The sequence below is a fragment of the Coenobita brevimanus genome, chromosome 94 (assembly GCF_032717465.1).
Source record: "Coenobita brevimanus isolate Jiangsu-jjx chromosome 94, ASM3271746v2, whole genome shotgun sequence".
Taxonomy (NCBI): Eukaryota; Metazoa; Arthropoda; class Malacostraca; order Decapoda; family Coenobitidae; genus Coenobita; species Coenobita brevimanus.
In genome coordinates, this window is record NC_137047.1 from 6,381,154 (window position 1) to 6,403,234 (window position 22,081).

Genomic DNA, 22,081 nt, shown 5'->3' on the forward strand with positions numbered 1-22,081 from the left:
ATCCATTAAACCACCAAGCACCATAATTTGGTTATATAGTTACCACCCAGCATAGCAGATGGTTTCCTGGTGTACAAGAAACCATTTGGCTTGTCACTCAGTGTAGAGACACCCATAGACAAAAGGAAGAGGAAAGAATGATGGAAAGACAGAAGAGGAAGGAAGGAAAGAAAGAAGACAGGAAACGGCAGGCACCCGAGAGCTGCACTACATCGAGTGAGTGGATAGTGAGCGTCCCCACCTACCACTAAATACAGAATAATATTTTGCTGCTGTTGTCACAATGAACTTAAGCTCATCTGGATGAAGACCTAATGGACTGCAAGAATCTGAACACTCCAGCCAAGCAGTTCCTGAAAACTTTTGCTGAGGTTATGTTGAAAGGCTGTCTGGCTGAGCAGACCCGCCAATCATGGGCAAGTAAGTGCCCCTGCAGAGCTGTCCCATGATGTGAACCAATGTTCCCTTGTGGCAGACAATGCTCTTCCACAGCAAGATGCGGGGATGAATGTAGAGATTTGGTTCCCAGATGGACACTGTATTGTGTCTCTCCTCCCAGTTACCAGGTGCACCATAGCATGCTCCACATAATCCCATTACAGTACGATCCCAGTTAAGTGGGAAGCTTGGGGAATGTACTTTCCCAGTTACTGATATTCCCTGGGTATATGACATATACTCTTATACATAGGTTATATCGCTACAATGTGAACAAGCCTACATCTTTTCTATCATTAAATGACCTACTGTAGAGCAGCTTGTAGAGTACCCTACCCACATCCCTGACTGTCTTGGAGAGAGTTTCAACATACCTGACATTTTCCTTATAACTAATCCTTTTGCTTAAGCTGTTCATCTCTTCTCTCCACTGGGCTCCTCCAGCCACAACCTTATCACCTTAATCTGCCCTATCACACCAGTACGGCCTCTGGACCCTCACAAGAAGCAACGGCGGTGGCATTTTGGAACTGCTGATTAAAAGGCTCTCAGGCAGTATTCTTTAATTTCCCCTAGAATGATTACTGCTTCCATTGTTGAGAACCATCTGAGTGTGCCCCGTGCATTACAGAGGTTATTCTCTTGGGCATGAAGGCATACATTCCACTCCCTTATACTGTGACTAATGCAAAAAGAGAAACTTGGTTTAATCATGCGTGTTCTAATGCTGTCACCAACTAGGAGAAGTCCTACAAAAGGTACTAGAGCCAATCCACCTCTGAATCTCATCTCTCTTATGTGTTTGCCCAAAATTGCACTAAGTCTGTCCTTCACTCTGTTATCCCTATCCCATAAAGGGGTGAGTGTAAATTCTGGCTGTGCTCGTAACTCTTGCTCAAGAGCTTTCAGAACAGTCGCATAGAGATATTTTACTTCTAACGCTCGTAGGAAAGTTACTATTCATCATAGAATGGCCACTTTGGTCTCATTTTGAAGATGAAGAGTTTTGTTCTGTCGTACATTGTTCAGAAAGGCAATATATACAAAATAAAATGCAAAAAAAAAGTGAGCAGAAGTTAGCTGACATGCTAAAGTTTTACTTTCCTTAAAAAAAAAAAAAAAAAAAAAAATCAAGAACAATATTTCTTTGCTTCAATAAGTAGCAGAATAAATATCCTTTCCAATAATGCATTATTTGTTGTATTTTCTTAAATAATAATGCCGCATGTACATAAGAAAAAAGAGCATAAGTGTTCGGCGGGAGGTCAAGAGGTGTACACCCTACCTGTGGGGAACCTCACACCACACTGCGCTGAGCAAAGCAAGTGAGCACGCACGGACCAGCTGTGGCAGGCTTAGCTCCGCCCACTTTTGCCTGTCATCCAACAAAAATTACGACTCTTAAATATTTCTTTAGAGATTACATCAGATGACAGGGAAGTTGTCATACTGACGTCAGAGGTTGACAAACGCATGATGGCCCAGCCCGTCATTGGCATGTGTATGGGTTAAGAATAATTTCATTCGTACTAAATACTCTGAACTCTCCAACTAAAATTTTTCCCATTTTTTCTGGCATCTTGCCAAAAATCTTTCTAACAAGTTTGCTTCATCATCCTTCCCTCCTCTTTTCCATTCTAAGCTGTTTCTTCCACTGATAAACATGAACTCTTCACTCAGAGTTTCTTCTCCAATTCCATCTTATATGATTCTTATGCTGTTCCTCCATCGCTTCCCCCTTCTGACTTCCTCATGGCTTATATTGAAATTCATTCAACTGATGTTTTTTCTGCCATCACTGGCTTCAGTGCTTGGCATATGGGCCCAATAGGGTCCCTCTTCTTGTCCTCAAGAACTGTATGATGTACTGCAGTGGCCATTTACAGTGGCTTTCAAAGTTAGGGTATGTACGAAGGGGGATCAGGGGAGAAGTCCATTATCCAGACAGATCCACTATTCAGACATGCCTTTGGCTCTATTACAGTCATTACTCGTTTTATGATGGGGTTACGTCAGGTCATACCTTATTGTATACCAATTTTATCGTAAATCGGGAGATTAAAACCCATTACAAAAGGGGGGTTACGTCAACTCAACTTCCCAAAATCACCTAACCAAGACTGAACCATAAATGACAACCCACCTTCATTCCTTCCTGTGTTGGTCCAAGTCGTCCCCCCCGAGGCTGGGGGACAGCCTGTCCTTAGACACTAGTGGCCAGCCTCTGAGTCAGACAGGAACAGGTTAGGGGGAGGGGAATCCGGCCCATACCTGCACCAACCTTAGCACTGGGACCCATACCTACACCAACCATAGCACTGGGGCCTACACTGGCACTGACCTTACCACTAGGCACACAAATCCACAGTACTGTAGTACGATGTTTGGCTGAGAGGTGACGATAACAAGGGGGCACACATGAACAAGTTGAAAAGGCAGGGCTTTGAAAGGGTGGCGGGGCCTGAACCATAACAATGCCTGCACGCCGGGGCCGCCATCTTGCCTGAGATTAGCGACAGGCACCTTGCGTGTGCCTGGAGCTTTCCGATGATAAAATCGTTATAGCGGGAAATTTATTGTAAATGGAATTTTGGGGTGGAACTTTTCTTTTATCGTTGTTGAGAATCATCGTAAACGAGTAATGACTGTATGTTGGATAATTGAGGGATTACTGTACTGTAGAATTATAATGACTCCCATGCTCACATGTCTACTGAGTATACAGACACAGCCTGGCCACCTATTTCTTCCCCATTTGACCACCATTGCTCCACTCCTCATCCACCACTCAGCAGTTTTGCAGGAAATAAAACAGATATGGATTACTATATTTACCCACTATGAATAATTTCACCCTGTGAGTGCCTGCTGCATTAGCACATACCTGAATAGTTACATGGTAGCTGTTTTGTTTCAAACCTTGCTCAACTTTCTTCTTTCGGACCAGCAAAATTCATTTGGAGTAAGAATCTCCACAGCACGCCAGACTCATTCATATTATAAATCTGGTTTGCAGGTTAAGTTATGTTTGGCCAGAATCCTGTTGAATTCTTTGGATAATTCTTCTGCTGATTTACTCTCTCCTGAGATATCTAGTTTACATACCTGTCTACAGTGAAATCAAACTCAGCTTCTATATTCATTTTACTGTGAATCCCTTGCTTTTTCTTGTACAAAAGAACTGTAACTAGGTGCTCCCTTGGATCTGTCTAAGCAAAACCACTCAAACAATGCTAAACCTAGATATTCCATTTTTGGCTAATGAAAAGTATGCCTCTTCTCAATGGACTTATATGTTTTGCTTTTCACAAAAAGTTCCTTTAGCTTGGGTCCCTTGACCTTGATATCACGATTTGTAGAATTCCCTACAATATGTTATGCAATCAGTGTCTTTCAAGTCTAATGCAAATGTCCTATTAACGGTGGTAAGCAGACTGGTAATTTTGGTGGATGTGATGTGGTAGGTGACCAAATTGATGGAGTGGCAGGAGCAGGGAGAGGAGGACTGTGAAGGTGATTAACTACAAAACAACCTGAACATCAATGCCTTCACTTCACTTTGGCTAGCTTCGCCTGGTCTCACGTGACACGTACCGGTAATTATCCTGTGGTGTGACGGGCCCCCTCCCTGTAAAACAATTAACTCTGAGCTCTCGGCCACCCCGTCTGGGATACATGGCGTCTGGCAATGAATGAATGAATGTGACGGGCATTTAAAGTGATGCACACATTCATTTTTATTTTTACCAGTCCATGATGTTTCCTGGTTGTCTGATAACCCTGGTTATCTAGATATCAGATATCCAGGACTGTACTGTAGTTATATGGTTACCACTCAGCACTGTACGTAAATGGTTTCCTGGGTTCTAGGACACCATTCAGCTTATCACTCACTGTAGAGCCATGTGAAATGGAAAGAAAAGTAATAGAAGTGACAGGATACATGGGAGAAATATGAAGACACACAGACAGACATAGAAAATGAATGATGATGATGAAGGAAGAAGTAGGCAGCACAACATCAAGTGCGCAGGTGATGGCTGCCACTATGTTACCTGTGAGTGAGGTTGCAGCTTCGAGTTGGTGTGGAGCTTAATAGAGTGGATCCTGCTATACAGTGAGTGTGAAGGTAGTCTGTCCCAAAACATAACAGGATACCACAATGACATGCAATATTACTTTCAACACTTTTTTATTCTTCACTCAGGTTCATATTTTTTACTTTTTTGCAAATGTTTATGAAAACAAAGCACCATTAAATATCATTTTATATGCATATTTTGGAGGCAGTGTCTCATTTCCATTATTTTACTATGAAAATAAATAACTACAAACTTGTACAGTAATGTGAATTTCATTTAAATACATCTTTTTCTCCTCCTCATCAAATAAACAGGGCTTAACGTATATAAGTAATCTTTGTAGCAAGGGGATTAAAATCTGCTTCAAAGTTATTTACAAATTAGCAGGAATGGACAAATCTAGACCTGCTGTAAAAGTGCCAATACTGTACAGGTTAAAAGAAATATGAGTACTTACAGCTTTCTGAAAAATGTGACCTTTCCACTAAAGGAGGTTCTGGCAGAAATAGCTCTCTGAGATTCTTAGCTCTAGATAAATTCTTCAGTGTCTGTCCAGAAATAACACATTCACGTACATCTGAAAATACAAAACTACATGAAAAAACACAGAAAATGCAATAAATACTATCATTATCATCACCATCATCATCAGTCTGAGACTGATCACTGCAGGATGAGGGTCTCTTCCAACTTTCTCTACTCTCACCTATTGGTTGCTGGTCCTGTTCCCTTCCAGTCTGGCATAATTATGAATTTTAAATGCAGTGGATGGGGGCGCCCATCATTCACTCACCCAGTGTAGCAATGCCTTACGGTCTCTGCACTGAGTGCCAAGCCAAATGGATTGCTGTACCCAGGAAACCGATTACTATGCTAGGTGGCAACCATATAACTGAAGTTTTTGGCTGGGTTAAGTGTCCCCCCAGATTCCCCTATCCCAAATCACTTAATCATGGCATTTGTTTTAGACAGCCTCGGAGGCCCCAGTACCTACCAGGCAAATTTGGACTGTCTGGACATTGCTACTCCTTACCCTGCCCTAGGGTGGAAATGGAAGTCCAGATGATGATGATGATGATGATGATGATCTCTCAGTCTCATTTACTGAAAGCCTCTTACTTTGTCAGATGCCAATGATATTAAAATTGTTCATATGTTATCTGTTTTACATGACCTGCCCATGTCTGTTTAAGCTTTATTGCAGGGATTTTACAGTATCATCTAATTTTATATGTGCATTGATTTGCTGTTACTGTTTGTTTGCCTGCTCTGCTAATCTTTAAACAGGAGGGTCTGCTCTACAGTACTCCTATATGTGATGCCTAACATTGTCCTTTCCACTCTCCTTAGCACTAGCAAATTTAAATTCTAAGGACTTCATTAGATTCTAGGTTTATTATCCATGGACTAAAAGTGAACAAAACGCTGATTACATAAATTTCCATTGCTGACACGGAGGCATATGATTATTTCTCATAATACAGTACCGTACTATTTTTAATCTAAAACCTCTGTATTATTCCAGCTCTTCTACAAAATTTGTCATGAACTAAAATTATCTTAACATTCCATTACATGCATTTACAGTATTCATTTTACATTGATTTTTTAATGCCCTTCATTTAATTAAATCCACAGTAAACTACTACTTCCTATTTACAGTAGAGGTTTGAAGGAGGTAGATGAACAAGTTACCACTGGCCTTGGGAGGTGTTACAATGAAAGTGAAATGTGACTACAAGCTTGGTAACTAGCCACACAATCATTGCTCTTTGGCATGGCATATTCAGCCACAAGTAGTCATTCAATGTTTCTATGTTGAGAGACTGTACATAAGAGACAAAGTCCAACCTGAGCTCTTACACTGTTATATATTTTATTATACATCTCAAATTTCATTTTTTGCAACAGTTACCAGAAACTATTGGGAAGTAATCAGCTGGTTCAGGTACTTGGTTTACCTTTCAGGCCATAGAAAACATCAACTGTACCATAGCCAACACCAATACCTGTAGGGAGATTCTTTGAGAGAGAGCACAGTTTCATTTTTAAGTTATGTACACCCTTCTGTTAGCTCTATAAGTTCACTGTCTATTACAATTGTACTGTACAGTGTACACTCTTCAGTGTACTCCAGCATAGTTCATTTTACCTGTGTTATGAGATGCCCGATGGAGTACACAACATCAGTGCATCATTACTTTTTACTGTACTGGACTGAATATGGCAGTTTAACATATTTTCTTCATAATCATATTCATCTTGATGCTCACTTCAAACCACTGTCTGTTCAGCTTAACAGATCATATCTTGAAATTCCCATCCAAAATTTTCTACCACTCATCATTTACTGTATGTCAATTACTCCTTTGTCATTCTCATTTACTATGTCAACAGTCAATCAAATGTTACAGTATTCTTTTTGAGGCCTACAGGCCTGAGACATGGCTACCACAACCCCAAACATTTACCACTTTACTAAAACAACATTAATTTGCAATGCTCCTGCCACTGGTGAACAATATTATTCAGCTTTACAATATTATTGTTATTCCCAAACAATATTATTCAACTTAGACCTCTCATATACAGTACTTTTGTATCTCCTTCCAAAACTGTTTCCTATTTTCAGAGTTTACTACATTCAGTTTTCTTCTACGGTCATCATTTACTGCTTTCTTTTTTTCTTCATTAACCTCTTCATTTACAGTATTTCTTGCTCTCTCTATATACAGTACTGTGTTCCCTCTTTCTCTCATCAAAATACTGTACCTCTCTTGTATTCACTTCAACCACTTCTTTTCTTTTTCTCCCCCCCCCCCAGTGCTCTTTCAACCTCCACATCCCTCCAAGCAGTTCTTCTCATTCTAGATAACACTCTTGCTTATATGACATAAATATCGAACAAAAAATAAATACCTAATTCAAATACCTAATTCAATCAGATGAGAATGAAGAAGCCAAGACAAGACTTCATCATTACATTTGCCTCGTCTAGTAAGTTTATGCAAGAGCTTGTTCTTCAGCATCCATGGCAGCTGGGCATAGAAAGGCGATGGCTGGAGACTTACTTTGTCCACACACCTGCATAAAAAAAAAATAATAATAAAAAAAATAATAATAATAATAATAGTGTATAACATAAAATCTCCTCTACTTCATTTAACACACGTATGGCACAGTATACTAAGATGCTAATAAGAAAACTACAATCACAGCACTGTAGATCCAGCCAGTTAGCACCACAATATAAAACTTCTACAATACCAGTACAATACTTGTAGTTTACCAGTACAGCACTCATTACATAACAAGCACATTATACTGTAATAATCATAATTCTCTTTCCCAATTATACAAGGAGACTGGGAATTTAAGACAATACCTATCTGACCTACTTTGGAACATGGATCTTCTTGTGTCATATACGTGCTATGAAGAAGCTTGGAATACAAATGTTGTGATGGAGTTGTTCCATGTCTACCCCTATCCCAATATATGGAGGAAAGATTTCCAGCTCCTTCCTACTGACATCTTCGGTCACCCTTTACAAGGAGTGTAAGGGTACAAGCACAAGTGGTATTCTTTCCTCCTTATTTCAAATGATAAAATGTTGCACTGTTTATGCTATTGAGAACATAATGACACCATACTTATGATTAAGAGAAGCTATTAACTATATGATATACAGTATAAACAAAACTTGTTGATACACTGTTACATTACATTACATCATCTAATCCTACGTTGCCCCACATGAAGTGTAGAAGCCCCGGGCTAGGCAAGTTGGTCCTGACATTAAAGATTAGAGTGACCAGCCTCACTCATACCAAAGTGGCATTGCATGAGCGATAAACCCCAACCACCCCTAGGATAAATATTTACAATGACTCAATCCGGCTGGAGCAATTTAATTACCCACTAAACCACCAGGCAAAATGATATAAAAATTCAAGCAGAGGACATAGAGGGAAAGACTGCACATACAAACTCTTTTAAAATGCCCATGCATGGCACTCACTTTCATTTTCCATCCCAATAAGAGGAATGTAGAAGCTAATGCTAAAGTTGCATTTTAGGCAGAGATGTGCCAAGCAGAAGAGACCACACAAGTTTGTGTTGGCGATATTAAGAAGAGATCCATTGGACAAAGTCTGTAGCCAGACTAAGAGATCACCTAGCCAAAATACAATGAAAAGGTTCCATTAAAAAAAAAAGAGGGGGGGGGAGTTAAAAAAAAAAAAAAGGAAACTCTATTTTATCTATCTATCTATTGCCTGACGCCTTAATCCCATTCGGGTTGGCCACAAACAAATCGCCTCCACGTCGCCCTGTCCCCCGCCATTTCCCTGCCCTGCTCCCGACTCACACCCCCCTCTCTCATATACCTCTCCACCCCATCCCTTCATCTCATCCTTGGCCTCCCCCTCCCTCTCCCCTCCTCCACCTCACTCACATACACTCTCTTCGTCAGTCTTTCACCCTCCATCCTCTCCACATGGCCAAAGGAAAAAAAAAAAAAAAAGGAGGGGGAATGGGAACTATACCTGGTAGCTTAGGAGAGACAAAGTACAGACAACCAAAAAGGTGGAAGAGAATATACATGTCAACAGCCATAATATCACAGGTGATAAAAACTACTGGTAGATGTTTAGAAAGGAGGGCAAATATTAAATAGTAACAGGGATAAAGTTCAAGTGTAATATCTATATGGGTGAGGGTGGTGTGAATTGGAGATGCCAGCCTGATGAGGGAAGAAAAAGTTACATAAAGGTGACATATCTGTGGCTACCCCTTCAAGGAGTGATAGACAGTACTATGTACAAAAATTACTCAGACATTTGTGGTTGCTTGCAGTCCAGTATTGTACATGGAAGAAACATTATACTGTAACTGACTACTAATGCAGATTCTCAATGGCCCAGGGAGAGCTTAGGCCCTATTACTGCACTGGTACACAGTGGATATCAGTGGCAAGTATTAGGTATACCACAGGAAGCATACCTCCTAAATATTAAATCTAGGCTCACCACATCATAGGTTTCTCCCACTCCATGGTCATTTGTGTCATCTGAGAAAAGATAACATAATGATATATGTCAAGGTAGCTAGCATCCAAAAATCTGTAATGCTACTTTCTATTACATGGCATAAAAACGGGACGCAATGTAACAAGGGTGTAAAATTACCTCTCATTTCACCTTATGGGTGTGTTAATTTAAAACCCTTACTCTCACACCAACTGTATGTAGTGGTCAGTGCAGGGCCTTTGTCTCCTTCCTTCTCCTTCTTTCTATGAAGTGCTTACCATAATAACCTACCAGAAATGAACAACACGAAGCCTCCCCATAGATGAAGTCAGAATGGTGCAGTCAAATAAAATAACATGGTGTACTAAAAGTGATACTGAATTTTACCTGGAGGGTTCAAGCAGAAAACCCTTCCTATACTACCAGAATGTAGAATGAAAAGTCCAGTTACAGTTATAAACATTATACATTTTGAAATGTAGGTACAGTAAGCAAGTCACTGATCTTGCAATCTGAAGAAATCAAAGGAACATCAACCGAACTTAAATGAATTTGGCTGGCGATAAGGTAGAATTAAAGCAACCATATTACAGTACAGGTATGGCAACTGGTAATACAGAACAATGGCATCTGTTGAACAGCACAAGCAATATATATCCAAAGTATGTACAGGATTCTAGTGTTTACAACCTTCTACGCCCAACCTTTATCATTCTGATATCTGTGTCTACCTATACTACTGAATTGCTAATTCCTTAACTGTACTGTGTTGTTAATCCATTCTTAATATGCAAATGAATCTGCAGGTAGCAGTTGTTGCTGTTGTTGATAAACCCCGGCGTGCTTGAAGGAAGGAAGGAAGGAATAATGATGTACTAGCACCAGGCCATAAGATGGTTATATATATGGCACTGGTGGAATATGGAGAAAATAAAGGTCTGCAGAAACATGGAAATATCAAGAACAGTGGTAGGACAAATAAGAAGAGGACAGTACAGAAAGACTGGAGACAAAAAGACCGCTTTTAGTTATCTCTTACAACAAGCAGGGATACTGGGGAAGTATTCACCCCCTCCCCATGGGCAAGCAACTGCCCCTTTAGGGCTATCATGGGCAGTGAACCAATGTTCCCTTGCAGGGGAAAAGTTGGGAGGTTTGGTTCCTGGATGGACACTGCATTTCCACTGCTCCACCCTGCTAGCAGGGGCACCACAGCAGTCTCCACATCATCCCATTATCTGATTATATGGTTACTATCCAGTGTTGTGAATGGTATCAAGGATTAAGGAAAACCATCAGGCTTGTCAAACAGGATAAAGCTACCAGAAGTGGAAAGAAAAGTAATACAAAGTGACAAGAAGGACAGGGAGAAATAGGAAAACAACAAGGCAGACACACAAACAGAAAGCTAAAGATGAAGAAAGAAGGCAGCACTACATCAAGTGAGTGGATGATGGCTCTCACCACCTACCAACTGCTGATAGTGGGAATAAGATGCAGTACTTTCAGATTTAAAAATAATTTTCTGAAGACTGAATAACACACAAAATGCCAATAGAATTATTTACAAGTCTCTAGCATTACTTACAAGTCTCTGAGAGATGACGGCTCCATGATATAGCTCTATGAACATGGAAGCCTGACATCAGATATGTCCATTGTTACTTTGTCAATCAAGTGGGAGCACCGCAGAATCCAATAATCTTGGATGAGCTTTCAACTGAAAGAGATACAAAAATTAATACAAACAAATTAATCACACCCACAACCAAATTACTGTGCACACTGCAGTAGGATGTTGCATTTCTGCTATACAGTCAAGTCACCTAAGGTGCGGGTAATTGGTTTTGGAACAATCATACGCCACAGAAATAACTAAACTTATGGGAAAAATGGAATTTGGTTTTGGACGTTTGCCCAAAGTCCCCCTTCTCACCCCTTTTCCCCATTTGCCCCCACTTTACACAATCAGTCAATGCATGTATTACATGTAACAACAGGCACAAAAGACAGGATAGTGATCAGTCTTGTGTTTACTTGGGCATAATACAGTCATTTGTAAAACCGGTATGAAATGGTTAGTGACGAAGCACCTGTCTCTGAGCTAAGACGAAGTGTAATGCCTCCCATCATCATCATCATGTACTGCATATGAGAATGATTATTAATGTGTTTAAATGTGAGTTTTGTTGACACTTGAGCATACAAACTTCATCAAATAAACTTCTTTAATCAGTGCTGAACCACGCAGCGTCTGCCATCTTTAATGTTTTGGTCAGTCAGTTTAATGTTTTGTTGGTCTGTCAGCTATGACCAAAACATTAAAGATGGTGGATGCTGCCTGGTCCAGCACTGATTGAAGAAGTTTATTTGATGAGTTTGTATGCTCAAGTGTCAACAAAACTCACATTTAACACATTAATAATCACTCATATATATGTGATAATGATGATGGGAGGCATTGTACTTCATCTTAGCTCAGAGATAGGTGCTTCATCACTAACCAGTTCATACCGGTTTTACAAACAAACCTATAAACTAGTGACAATACCCAAAGAATCTTTAATGTTTCACTACTTGACCCTTTCGCACACGGATAAGTTAATAAGTTTTGTGGGACATGACGTACCTGCTTTTCTCCCCCCCCCCCCTGCGCGCTCCAAAAATGTGTATTCTCGGCTTATTTTCACCACCCAAACATTTATTTTGCCACAAAACCCACATATTCCTATTCGTCGATGTTTGTTCTACACAATAAGCACACACACACACACACACACACACACACACACACACACAAAATGCTATACACATGTTAGGGCCGTGTGAATAAACATTCAAGAGCATACATTTCACTTCCCAACATCATAAATCGAATGTTTACTAATCAATCTCTACATGTTATACCATCATTGGAAAGAGAATTTTATTAGCTTTTGAATGTCAGAGGTCCCAGTTTGATACAAGGTATGGTGTTCGAGTAATAAGCGAAAAAGTAAAACCCATTTCTGACAGACAACAGATTTTTTTATTTGGGGAGTTCTAGTGATAAACTTTTCATGCCACTGTCATGTTTTTATTTTATCATCCTATGCAGAATTTAATTGGCTTTCATTTGATCCCACAACGGTGATCTTAGGCCTCATAGTTTTTGAGAAAAATGCAAAAAACTATGGTGCACCCATGTCGTGTTGTGACTGTAGGGCAGTTTCCTGCCTTCCTCTAAGCTACTGCACGTATTTCACCAATTCTTTGTACACTAGATATGCACACTATATTCACATGTTTCACTGTTACTATTATTATAGCTGAATACTCACATTTGGTGCAGGGTAGAGGCAGTGTAGTTGATTAGAAACAGTAGCATAACCTTTGTTAGCCCACCGGCTGATAACGACCAGGATTGCTTCACAAACACCAAATCTATTCAGAACAGTGCCCAAACACTATACACAAGCACTACCGGTACAGTGAAATGTGTTGCACAGCCAGGACAGGAGTAGGAGTGGAAATCTAAAGGGACTGAACCAAGCAGTACCTTCCCCACTCACAGCTCATTTGGTACTGAATAACCTGTCCGCTCTCTTGCCGGTATCGGGAACCACAGCTGGCAACTCATTTATTTTCGTGAGAAGCAGGGAAGCTATGACGCCTCCAAAAATGACGCCGATCGGCCGAAAACTTTTCCTCTGACGAAAGTTTTTATGCATTTATGATGCCAAAAGCGTCAATGAGTATAGTTACAGCCACACCCATATGACGACAAACGAGTCATCGCGCACAAAGGGGTTAACACAATGAACTTGGTGAAGCTTAACATCCTCATAAGAGAGAAAAAAGTCCACAGTTGGAGCACTTGTAGTATGGAGCTGAAGTGGTCATGATCTTTGTTTATAAACAAGGGAGTGTGCCAACCGCCAGGGGAATTTGTCCAGGCATTTCAAACCTTGCCGTGCTGCCGCACCATTGGTATTTTATGGATGTGGTTCATTTTTTTTGGTTCTGGCAGCTTGCCATGTCACAGAAAACCGCGGCATGGAAGTCCATGCCATAGGCGACTTGACTGTGTATATATATATATATATATATATATATATAGTAATCACTCCAATATCCGGATCAATAAAGCCATCGGTAGGTTCGGTTATTGGTTTCGTCGGGATATTGGGCCCCAGCTTATGGACTTGCACTTATGGACCCTAACTCAGAGAAACACCTATACAACTCCCTCTGGACATACAGAGCACCTATTTAAGACCCAAATCACACCAATAAGGCACATAAATGACTGAAATAAATGCAAAAGAAACATAAAATGAGGGTTTAGAAGTATGTTCATACATTAATAAACATTTTGGTACTTATGGACCCTAACCTAGCCTAACTCTGAAAAACACATTCCTACTGCACATGCATGAGGTAAGTATAGTATGGAAAAAAGTACAGTATGAAACATTCTGGTAAGTATAGTATATATGGAAAAAAGTACAATATGAAACATTCTGGCTACTTACAGCAAGTCCCTGGCCACCTCGATGAATAACCGCCTCCTCTCGGACTCTGACAGTAAGAACGATTTCCTGAAGCACTTGCAGTACACTCTTCCTGAAGTCTTGCACTGAACTTAGTCTATAACACACAGAAGTCCATTCTCTTCACAGTGTTCACTTTAGTCCAAATAATGTTCCATTTTAATTTCATGTTGCACATTAACTTTTCCCAATTTTTTTTTATTTTCCAAAGCCAAAACGAAGAAGGTTAGTTACGTTAAATTTTGTTTCCACTGAGTCTTTTCTCTCATTTCGAAAACCTTAACACAACACACTGTTTTTTTCACTGCACAACACTCAATATTCCCGTGTGGTCTAGTGGAGAAGTTCTTGCTGTTTATTCACTGTCAGAGTCCGAGAGTATCACTGGCAGGCAACCAAGGGGTGCATCGCTGTGTCGTGGTGATGGTGTACCGACTACAGAAGACTCTGAGGAAAGCCGCAAACTCACATCGAGCGGTGACTCCACTGTAGCTGATGTGCTGAGCTGTGGCTCGGAGCATGAGGGCCTGTCTTGGGGAGGCAACGGAGTGGAGCCAGGGCTTGGCACAGTGGGGGTCACGGGCCTGAAAAAACTGTCAATCGTTGACTGACACAAGGACCGACGATTCTGGCGACTGATGATGTGCTGCCGGAAAGCACGCACTTCCTCCACGAGTCCCAAGGGCCCCATCTCCCTGTCGCAGTCCGGGTGTTCCAGGTAGTCTAGGATGAACTCTAGATGTTCCCGGAGTGCGCTCAGCTTGGGGATGGCTGGAGTAGTGTCCTGCTGAGAGGAGTCTGCATCATCGTCGCCTTCGTCGTCGGAATCTTCAAGTTCGGGACTGACACCAGCAACCGAAGACGCGATCTCGATATCAGACAATGTCTGATACCCAGGATCGCCCTCGTCGTCGTCCAACCACTCACATACATCGTCCACATCAACAATGTCGCTGTGCGTACGTAGCCGTGCATGGAAGTCATCCACGTCAAAGCCCAGAAAATCGTACTCCACATCTGTTCCGAGAAGTAGACGAGACCAACCATTTTCAAGAGTTTTCACAGGGACTTCCTTCCATGCACTAGCCCAGTTGTACAGCGCAGACTTGATGTTGTAGCGGCGAAGGTTTTCCAAAGTCCACTTGCCTTGAGTGTCACGTCCTTCCCTGCGCTCGTCCTCGTCCTCGAGAACAACCATCACCTCGTCCAGGAACTTCCGACGGTACAGGCGCTTTGTTGCCACGATCACTCCTTGGTCCATGGGTTGAATGAGAGCAGTCGTATTAGGTGGCAGAAACATGCACCTAATACAGCCATTCTCAGCAACCAAGTCCTTGTCGCACGGGTGGGCAGGTGCATTGTCGAGCAGAAGGAGAGCCTTTACCTGGTCGCGAGGGATTCCCAGTGTCTTCGTCTGGTACTGGATGACCTCCTTGACGAAGTGACGGTGAAACCAGTCTTTGAAAATCACAGCTGTGAACCATGCTTTCAAAGAATGGTACCATACGACAGGAAGGACATCCATCACCCCACGAAGGCACCGAGGCTGCTTTGCACGGCCAACAACAATGGGCTTAAGCCGGTGCATGCCGTTAGCACTGGCACAACACAAAGCAGATATCTGTTCCTTAGAAAGCTTGCGGCCAGGTACACGCTTCTCCGTCTCATCGGCTAGAGTGTTCGTTGGCACCGAGCGATAGAATAGGCCAGTTTCGTCTGCGTTATAGACTTGACCGAGAGTGAGGCCCTCCCTGTCGATCAAGCCTTTCACCTTGTGCCGAAACTCGTCAACTCCATCCTCGTTAGCGTCCAATGCTTTGCCATGTGCTTTACGGTTAGTAAGGCCATGTCGCAACTTGAACGCGAAGAGCCAACCCTCGGGTGCCTTGAAGTCTAGGGCGTCGTGAAGCCTTGCAAACTTCTCAGCAGCAGCCTTCAGCTCCGTTCCACGTACCATCACACCAGCTGCACGTTGCTGTCGATACCAAATCAACGTGGATCGGTCGATTTCTGCAAACTTGGGGGTAAACATAACCTTCCTTTCCACGTTGCGTTTGCTTCTCAACGAGAAGTCAGCCGTGTACTGCATGAGTTTGTCTCGGGAACGTCTGATATCGAACAAAGTCGACCGGGCCAGGTTAAACTCGCGGAGAATGCGTGAAGAAGACCAACCTGCATCAACTTTCTCCAATATCTCCCTCTTCTTTTCCAGAGTCAACACCACTCTCTTCCTTTTCTCAGGTGGCGGGGCCATCATCACACACACTAAGAGGAGGGCCGAGAGCAGCAGGAGGCCTTGCAGCAAGTACGGCACCACCACAAAAGCGAGCACGTGGGCAGCCATTGCGAAGAGCGTAGGTCCAGTCGCAGTGAGAGACAGGCGGGAAGTGGGGAGGATGCAGCGGCGCTCTATCGGACGTCGGAGGAATGACGAACCAAAACAATGCTCTCCCGCGGCGCGTGCGGCAAGTTCAAATTACGGACGGCAAAAACTCAATTTTTTTAAATTTTTTTTTGGGTTTTCGGACCATTTTGGGAATGTTGGATCCCAGGACGATAAGGTCCGGGTAGTGGGGATGTTCGGTTATTGGGCGTCCGGATATTAGAGTGATTACTGTATATATATATATATATATATATATATATATATATACTGTATATATATATATATATATATATATATATACTGTATATATATATATATATATATATATATATATACTGTATATAGATATATATATCTATCTATATATATATATATATATATATATATATATACTGTATATATATATATATATATATATATATATATATATATATATATATATATATATATATATACAATAGGTACGCACAGTGCGCGAGTTTATGGGTGGCAGAGGAGTTAGCGCACAAGGATTTCACGTACAGTTAATACATAAACTAATGAGAAAAATTACATATGGGGAGCACCCCCCTTCATCAGTAACCCTTGAGACTCCTTTCAGACCTAAGTATTGTACTGTACAGGGAAACTATCTAAGGCACACTATCTAAGTAAACCAACGAGGATTGAGTGTATATATATATATATATATATATATTCACACATATATATATTCAGTGATTCCTTAGTTGTTGCACGTTATTGGTACCGCACCAGGCACACAACAATATTGTGTGGTAACGAATGAACAGAACCTATGGAATTTATCTTAATTGGTACCAGGCACCCCACTTTTAACCCAAATTCTCCCCTTTACAACTACTTAGATCCACTAAATACATAGCCTACCTGTACAATCATGTTATGGCAAGTATCAAAAACACACACAGGCATGGTCATATTAACAGAAAATTATGAAAGGGGCACAATATGGAAGAAATATGTACCATATAGAGACCCAAGATGGGCTTGAGATAAGGGGTTCTGAGGATAGGGGGTGGAGAGTTAGTCTCCACCACCTGGCATTAATGTCCAGAACCACACAGTAACAACTCAAATAGTGCCTCATCTTTAAATCTCTCAAAGCCATCAGAAACAACTGATTTTATGTCATCATTGTTGGTGGAAGCCAGCTCAGGTGCTAAAATCGATGATATACACAGTTTGAAGTATGATAATGGAACCCTCTAAATATGAATTTTTTAACAACAAACATTTTTTTAAAGCCCACTATATATGCTAATACTGTATACATATCTATCTATTTATCTATCTATCTACATATATATATACATATATATACACCCACCACATATTGCCTTAGGACCTACACAGCAAATTGCTATGGGAAAGTTGTCTGTCTTTGCTTTGTGATTCCACCTCTACCAAGCGAATTTTTTGGGCAGGAGGTAACTTGCAACTCCTCTGGTGTTGGTGGGAGGTGGTGAAACACTCAGCACATCAATGCTTGCCCAGAAGCAAGAGTGGGAGTATATGTTCCTGACACTCCGAACTTGCACCTCCCTCTTTTTCTCGTATGCATTACTGTTTGCCATGTTATTTTCCTAGAGTCGAGTTGTCATGCCTGGAAAGTACTGCTCAAGAGATGAGAGGGTCCGTATCACTGCATGAAGGTAGGAGAATGTCCCTATAAACATGATTTGTGAACGTACTGGATGCACAGAATTGACCGTCATGAAGATTCTTGTCGCAGCGCGTGGCCTGCCATCCGATGTTGTTCCAGAGCACAAGCATGGCAGTGGAAAGAAGAGGACGACTTGCAGAGGTACAGAAACGCTTCTGAAGAGGGAAGTAATCAAGAATCCTCGACTGACAGCAGCAGAATTGAAAAGAATGCATCCCCAGCTGTTAAAGACATCTTAATTCGAACTATCCAACACTGCTTGCAGGAGCTGGGTTTGCCAAACCGCACCACAGTCAAGAAACAGCTTCTCACTGGCTGCATGAAGAAGCAGCGCATTCAGTTTGCCAAGAAGTATGCACACTGGACATCAGATGAGTGGAGAAAAGTTATGTTTTCCGATGAAAGCACATTTCAAGTGTTCCAGGTGCGTTCTGCAAAGGTTCGTCGCCCTGCCTCCCATAGTCGATATGACCCTGCATACGCTGTGCCGACAGTTAAGCACCCACAATCAGTAATGGTACGGGGGTGCTTCTCAGGTGAAATGGGAAGGGGAGGCCTCTACTTTCTTCCTATGAACTTGATGATGAATGGTGGCCGGTACATTCAAGTTCTGAAAGATCATTTGTTAAACTTTTTTGCTATTCATGGATGCAACTTTTTCATGTACGATTCAGCTCCATGTCACAGGTCAAGCAAGGTGACAAAATGGCTTCAGGATAATCGGATTGAGGTCCTCGATTGGCCTGGCAACAGTCCGGATCTATATCCGATAGAAAATTGCTGGGCAAAGATGAAGAAAATCATGGCACAGAAGATGACACCCAATCTGGACAACCTCAAGACTGAACTGACAAATGTTTGGTGCAAAGAAATGTCCTTAGATTACTTTAGAGATCTAACTGATTCCATGCCAAAACGCGTCCAACTGGTCCTGAAAAACAAGGGAAACATGATTTCATAATAATGAATGGCATTCCATGAACAAACATTGTGAAATACTATGATTTCTGTGTTTTTTAATACCTTGTGGGGGGAGGTCCTGAGTCAATTTGCGGTACCGTAGCTGTATATATATATTATATATATATATATATATATATATATATATATATATATATATATATATATATATTTAGCCTATAACAAGGACTGTCAACACTTCATTCCAACAGATTTTGAAAGACCTTGTCACTGTTGTAATATTTTATTAAATTTAACATATACTATAGCTAATATTTGTTCTACACCATTAAGTTCTATAACATGGAGAGGCTTTCTCGAGGGTAGCACTGTGAAGTTTTTGTGTGCCTGCCGCCAGGGGCACAGGACGGCGCTGATGATGTTTATGCATTACACCCAACGTGCGTGCCTTTTGAAATCAGCTGATGAATTTTGAAAATGAAGTGCCATGTGTGTGTGTGTATAAAATAATTTTTTTACAATTCAGTGCATAACTTGTGCTCAGATCTCAAATGGAGAGGGTGAGGATCGTAAATCAGTTACAGCAGTGGTCCTCATTGCCATCAGGAGGCTCCTGACCACTACCTCCATACCACTGCATTTTGGCATGTTATGTGTACCAAATTTTGTTGATAGTAAAAGGATGTAAAGAACCAGAAAAAAATATTAACTCCTTCAGTGAAGTGATATTTTTTTTTTACATTTTAGCCTTTCTGGTTCCAGACCATTTTATTGAGATTTGGGGAGCCTTTTCAAAATCTAGGAATTAATTTTAGCCTTCATTAGCCCCCTTTTGTATTAGGGGGTTTCATAAATTGAAGAAAATTGTCTGATACCACCACCATCATCATATGCCTTTTTTTTTTTTTTCCCCCCCAATAGATGAGGTAGAGTCCATAAATCAAGGAAAAAGAAAAACATAATAGAGGGAGAACTAATGAGCACTTTACCCCATAAAAATGGGCCACACACTTACACATCACCATTCAAAACCCAAGAATCCTGACTCCACATCACAAGCATAACCATCAACATACAGTATGTGTTTCATATAGAAAATAAAATTACAAGTATGTCACCAAACTGAAGGGGTTAAGTTGAAATAGACAAGATAATTGTTAACTTGTGGACTGAGCCATACCTCATATGGGGATGTACCGGAGAGTTGCAGCATACCTCACATGAGTGAGGTTGTCAACAACACACCACAAAGATTTTAGAAGGATCAGCATGGCACAAAATTTATGGGGTATTAGGGTAACTAGTAGCTCTTATTCCCACCCCGTATCTTGAGCCTAGTTTCTAAGTAGCACCAGCAACAATGACCTAAAAGTACACACTTCATAATGCATTTCCTGCAATGTTATCACTCCAGGAAAGGCAACCATGATTCAAAATTGTTTAGAATAACATAAAATCTAATGTAAGGTCAAAAGGAGGTAATGTAACAGAAACAGGGTGGTAAATAATGGGTGTAAAAGTAGCGTTCTAAGCTCGTATTGGGGCGTGCAGAGTGAGCTGGCAACCCACCTGACCTCCTCCGAGCAAAGTTTTCATGTTGCTGGTGGCTCTATTGGTAATGCTAGGTAAATACTAAGGTCACCTCATCATCAGCAGTAATATACAAACTCACTGGTAAGATTACGTCCTGCCAGGGTACAACATTTATGGTGAAAAAACATTCATAACGGAAACTTACCTCCTCTAAGATTAGTTTTCATGTTCCCACCAGAAATGCAATTTTTGACAGTTATTTCTCCAAAACCATGCCGATTTAGAGAATAAAAATAAAAATATGTGGGTAGCTGTGCACTGCAATTTCCTAGCCACTGAAATACATTTAATGGAAATACGTGTCAAGTGGGGTTGGTGGAGGATTAGTGCCCCTCCCTGTAAAACAATTAACTCTAAGCCCTTGGCCACACCGTCTGGGATTCATGGCGTCTGGCAATGGATGATGAATGAATGAAGTGCCATGGCCCACTGCTCAACCTTATGTAAACAACAGCTAAACAGAAACAGCAAGCTATGAACAGTGTTCCAATAATTGCATCACCATGGTGGAGGCAACATGTGGGTGTTTCAATGTGGCAGCCAAAGTTGCATGCTTGCTGTGGCGATAGCCTCTCCATACTATAGAGTTCAGTGGGCTACACCCACGATTTTATAACCAGTAACAGTATATACCAGTAGGCCTATATGGGGAAGGTGTGTGGCACGATCCAACACCTTTTGTTGCATAGTCTGTATACCTTTACAATAAATATTTCAATAAATTTTCAGCCATGGTCATTGATGACTTGAATAATTTGTCACAATGTGTCATCGTTGCTAGGCCAGTAAACTCGTTAAAGACCAGATTAACAAACAACTGCATGGCAGGCGCTAGACCTACCAAAGCCCATTGCTCTTAACGTTAACTGTAAGAAGAGTGACGACTATATTGTACTAAAACTAAAACGGATACTGCTGTGTGTAATACAGACCGGTCTGAAGTTTTTCTAAGGACTGTGGATTAGAGGGCCAAAATTATTTTTTTTTGACGCACTTGTTCTTGAACCATCAAAATCGGCACACAGTTCCCATATATGTTTAGCATCACGACCCTGGCTGACCGTTCAGAATATTCCATTTTATCATAAAACTGCCTTTTCTTATCGGCAGTGAATGTTAAAGATTATAATAAAATAAATGAGGGAAAATTTTCTCTAATGAAATGCATTAACTTTTTTTTTTAATTTGGTACGTCAGTTTCACTTAAAGAAATTTTCCTTATCTGGCATCAGTGCCATGAAGCTGCTAACGTTGAGTATTATGCCCTTCTCTTTGGTGTCTACCCGAAGTTAACTCAAAGATTGCCCTGTGGTAAGAGTCAGGGATCAGCCTCAGGAAAACAGGCCACGGGCCCACATAACTGCTGATGCTGACGTATTATGTGGGTAGGGCGAAGTCACTCTCCCGGAGTAATA

The 22,081-nt window shown here is 41.2% G+C and overlaps 1 protein-coding gene across 3 annotated transcripts in view; it reads right to left on the reverse strand.

Moving 5' to 3' along the window:
* LOC145412945 (protein AMN1 homolog) overlaps positions 1-21,685 on the reverse strand; it is a 38,238-nt gene extending 16,553 nt beyond the window's left edge. The window contains exons 1-4 of one of the 3 annotated variants that reach the window (XM_080282760.1): positions 21,599-21,685; positions 11,139-11,270; positions 7,453-7,604; positions 4,978-5,097 (exon numbers count right to left, since the gene is read on the reverse strand). In XM_080282760.1, the coding sequence (XP_080138886.1) occupies positions 4,978-5,097; positions 7,453-7,604; positions 11,139-11,164 (298 nt within the window). In that variant the 5' untranslated portion in view covers positions 11,165-11,270; positions 21,599-21,685. Of the gene's footprint in view, positions 1-4,977; positions 5,098-7,452; positions 7,605-11,138; positions 11,271-19,175; positions 19,197-21,168; positions 21,218-21,598 lie in introns of those variants that run through there. The other 2 variants (XM_080282761.1, XM_080282762.1) reach the window with 2 other exon arrangements.
* Between the last annotated feature and the right edge of the window lie 396 nt (positions 21,686-22,081).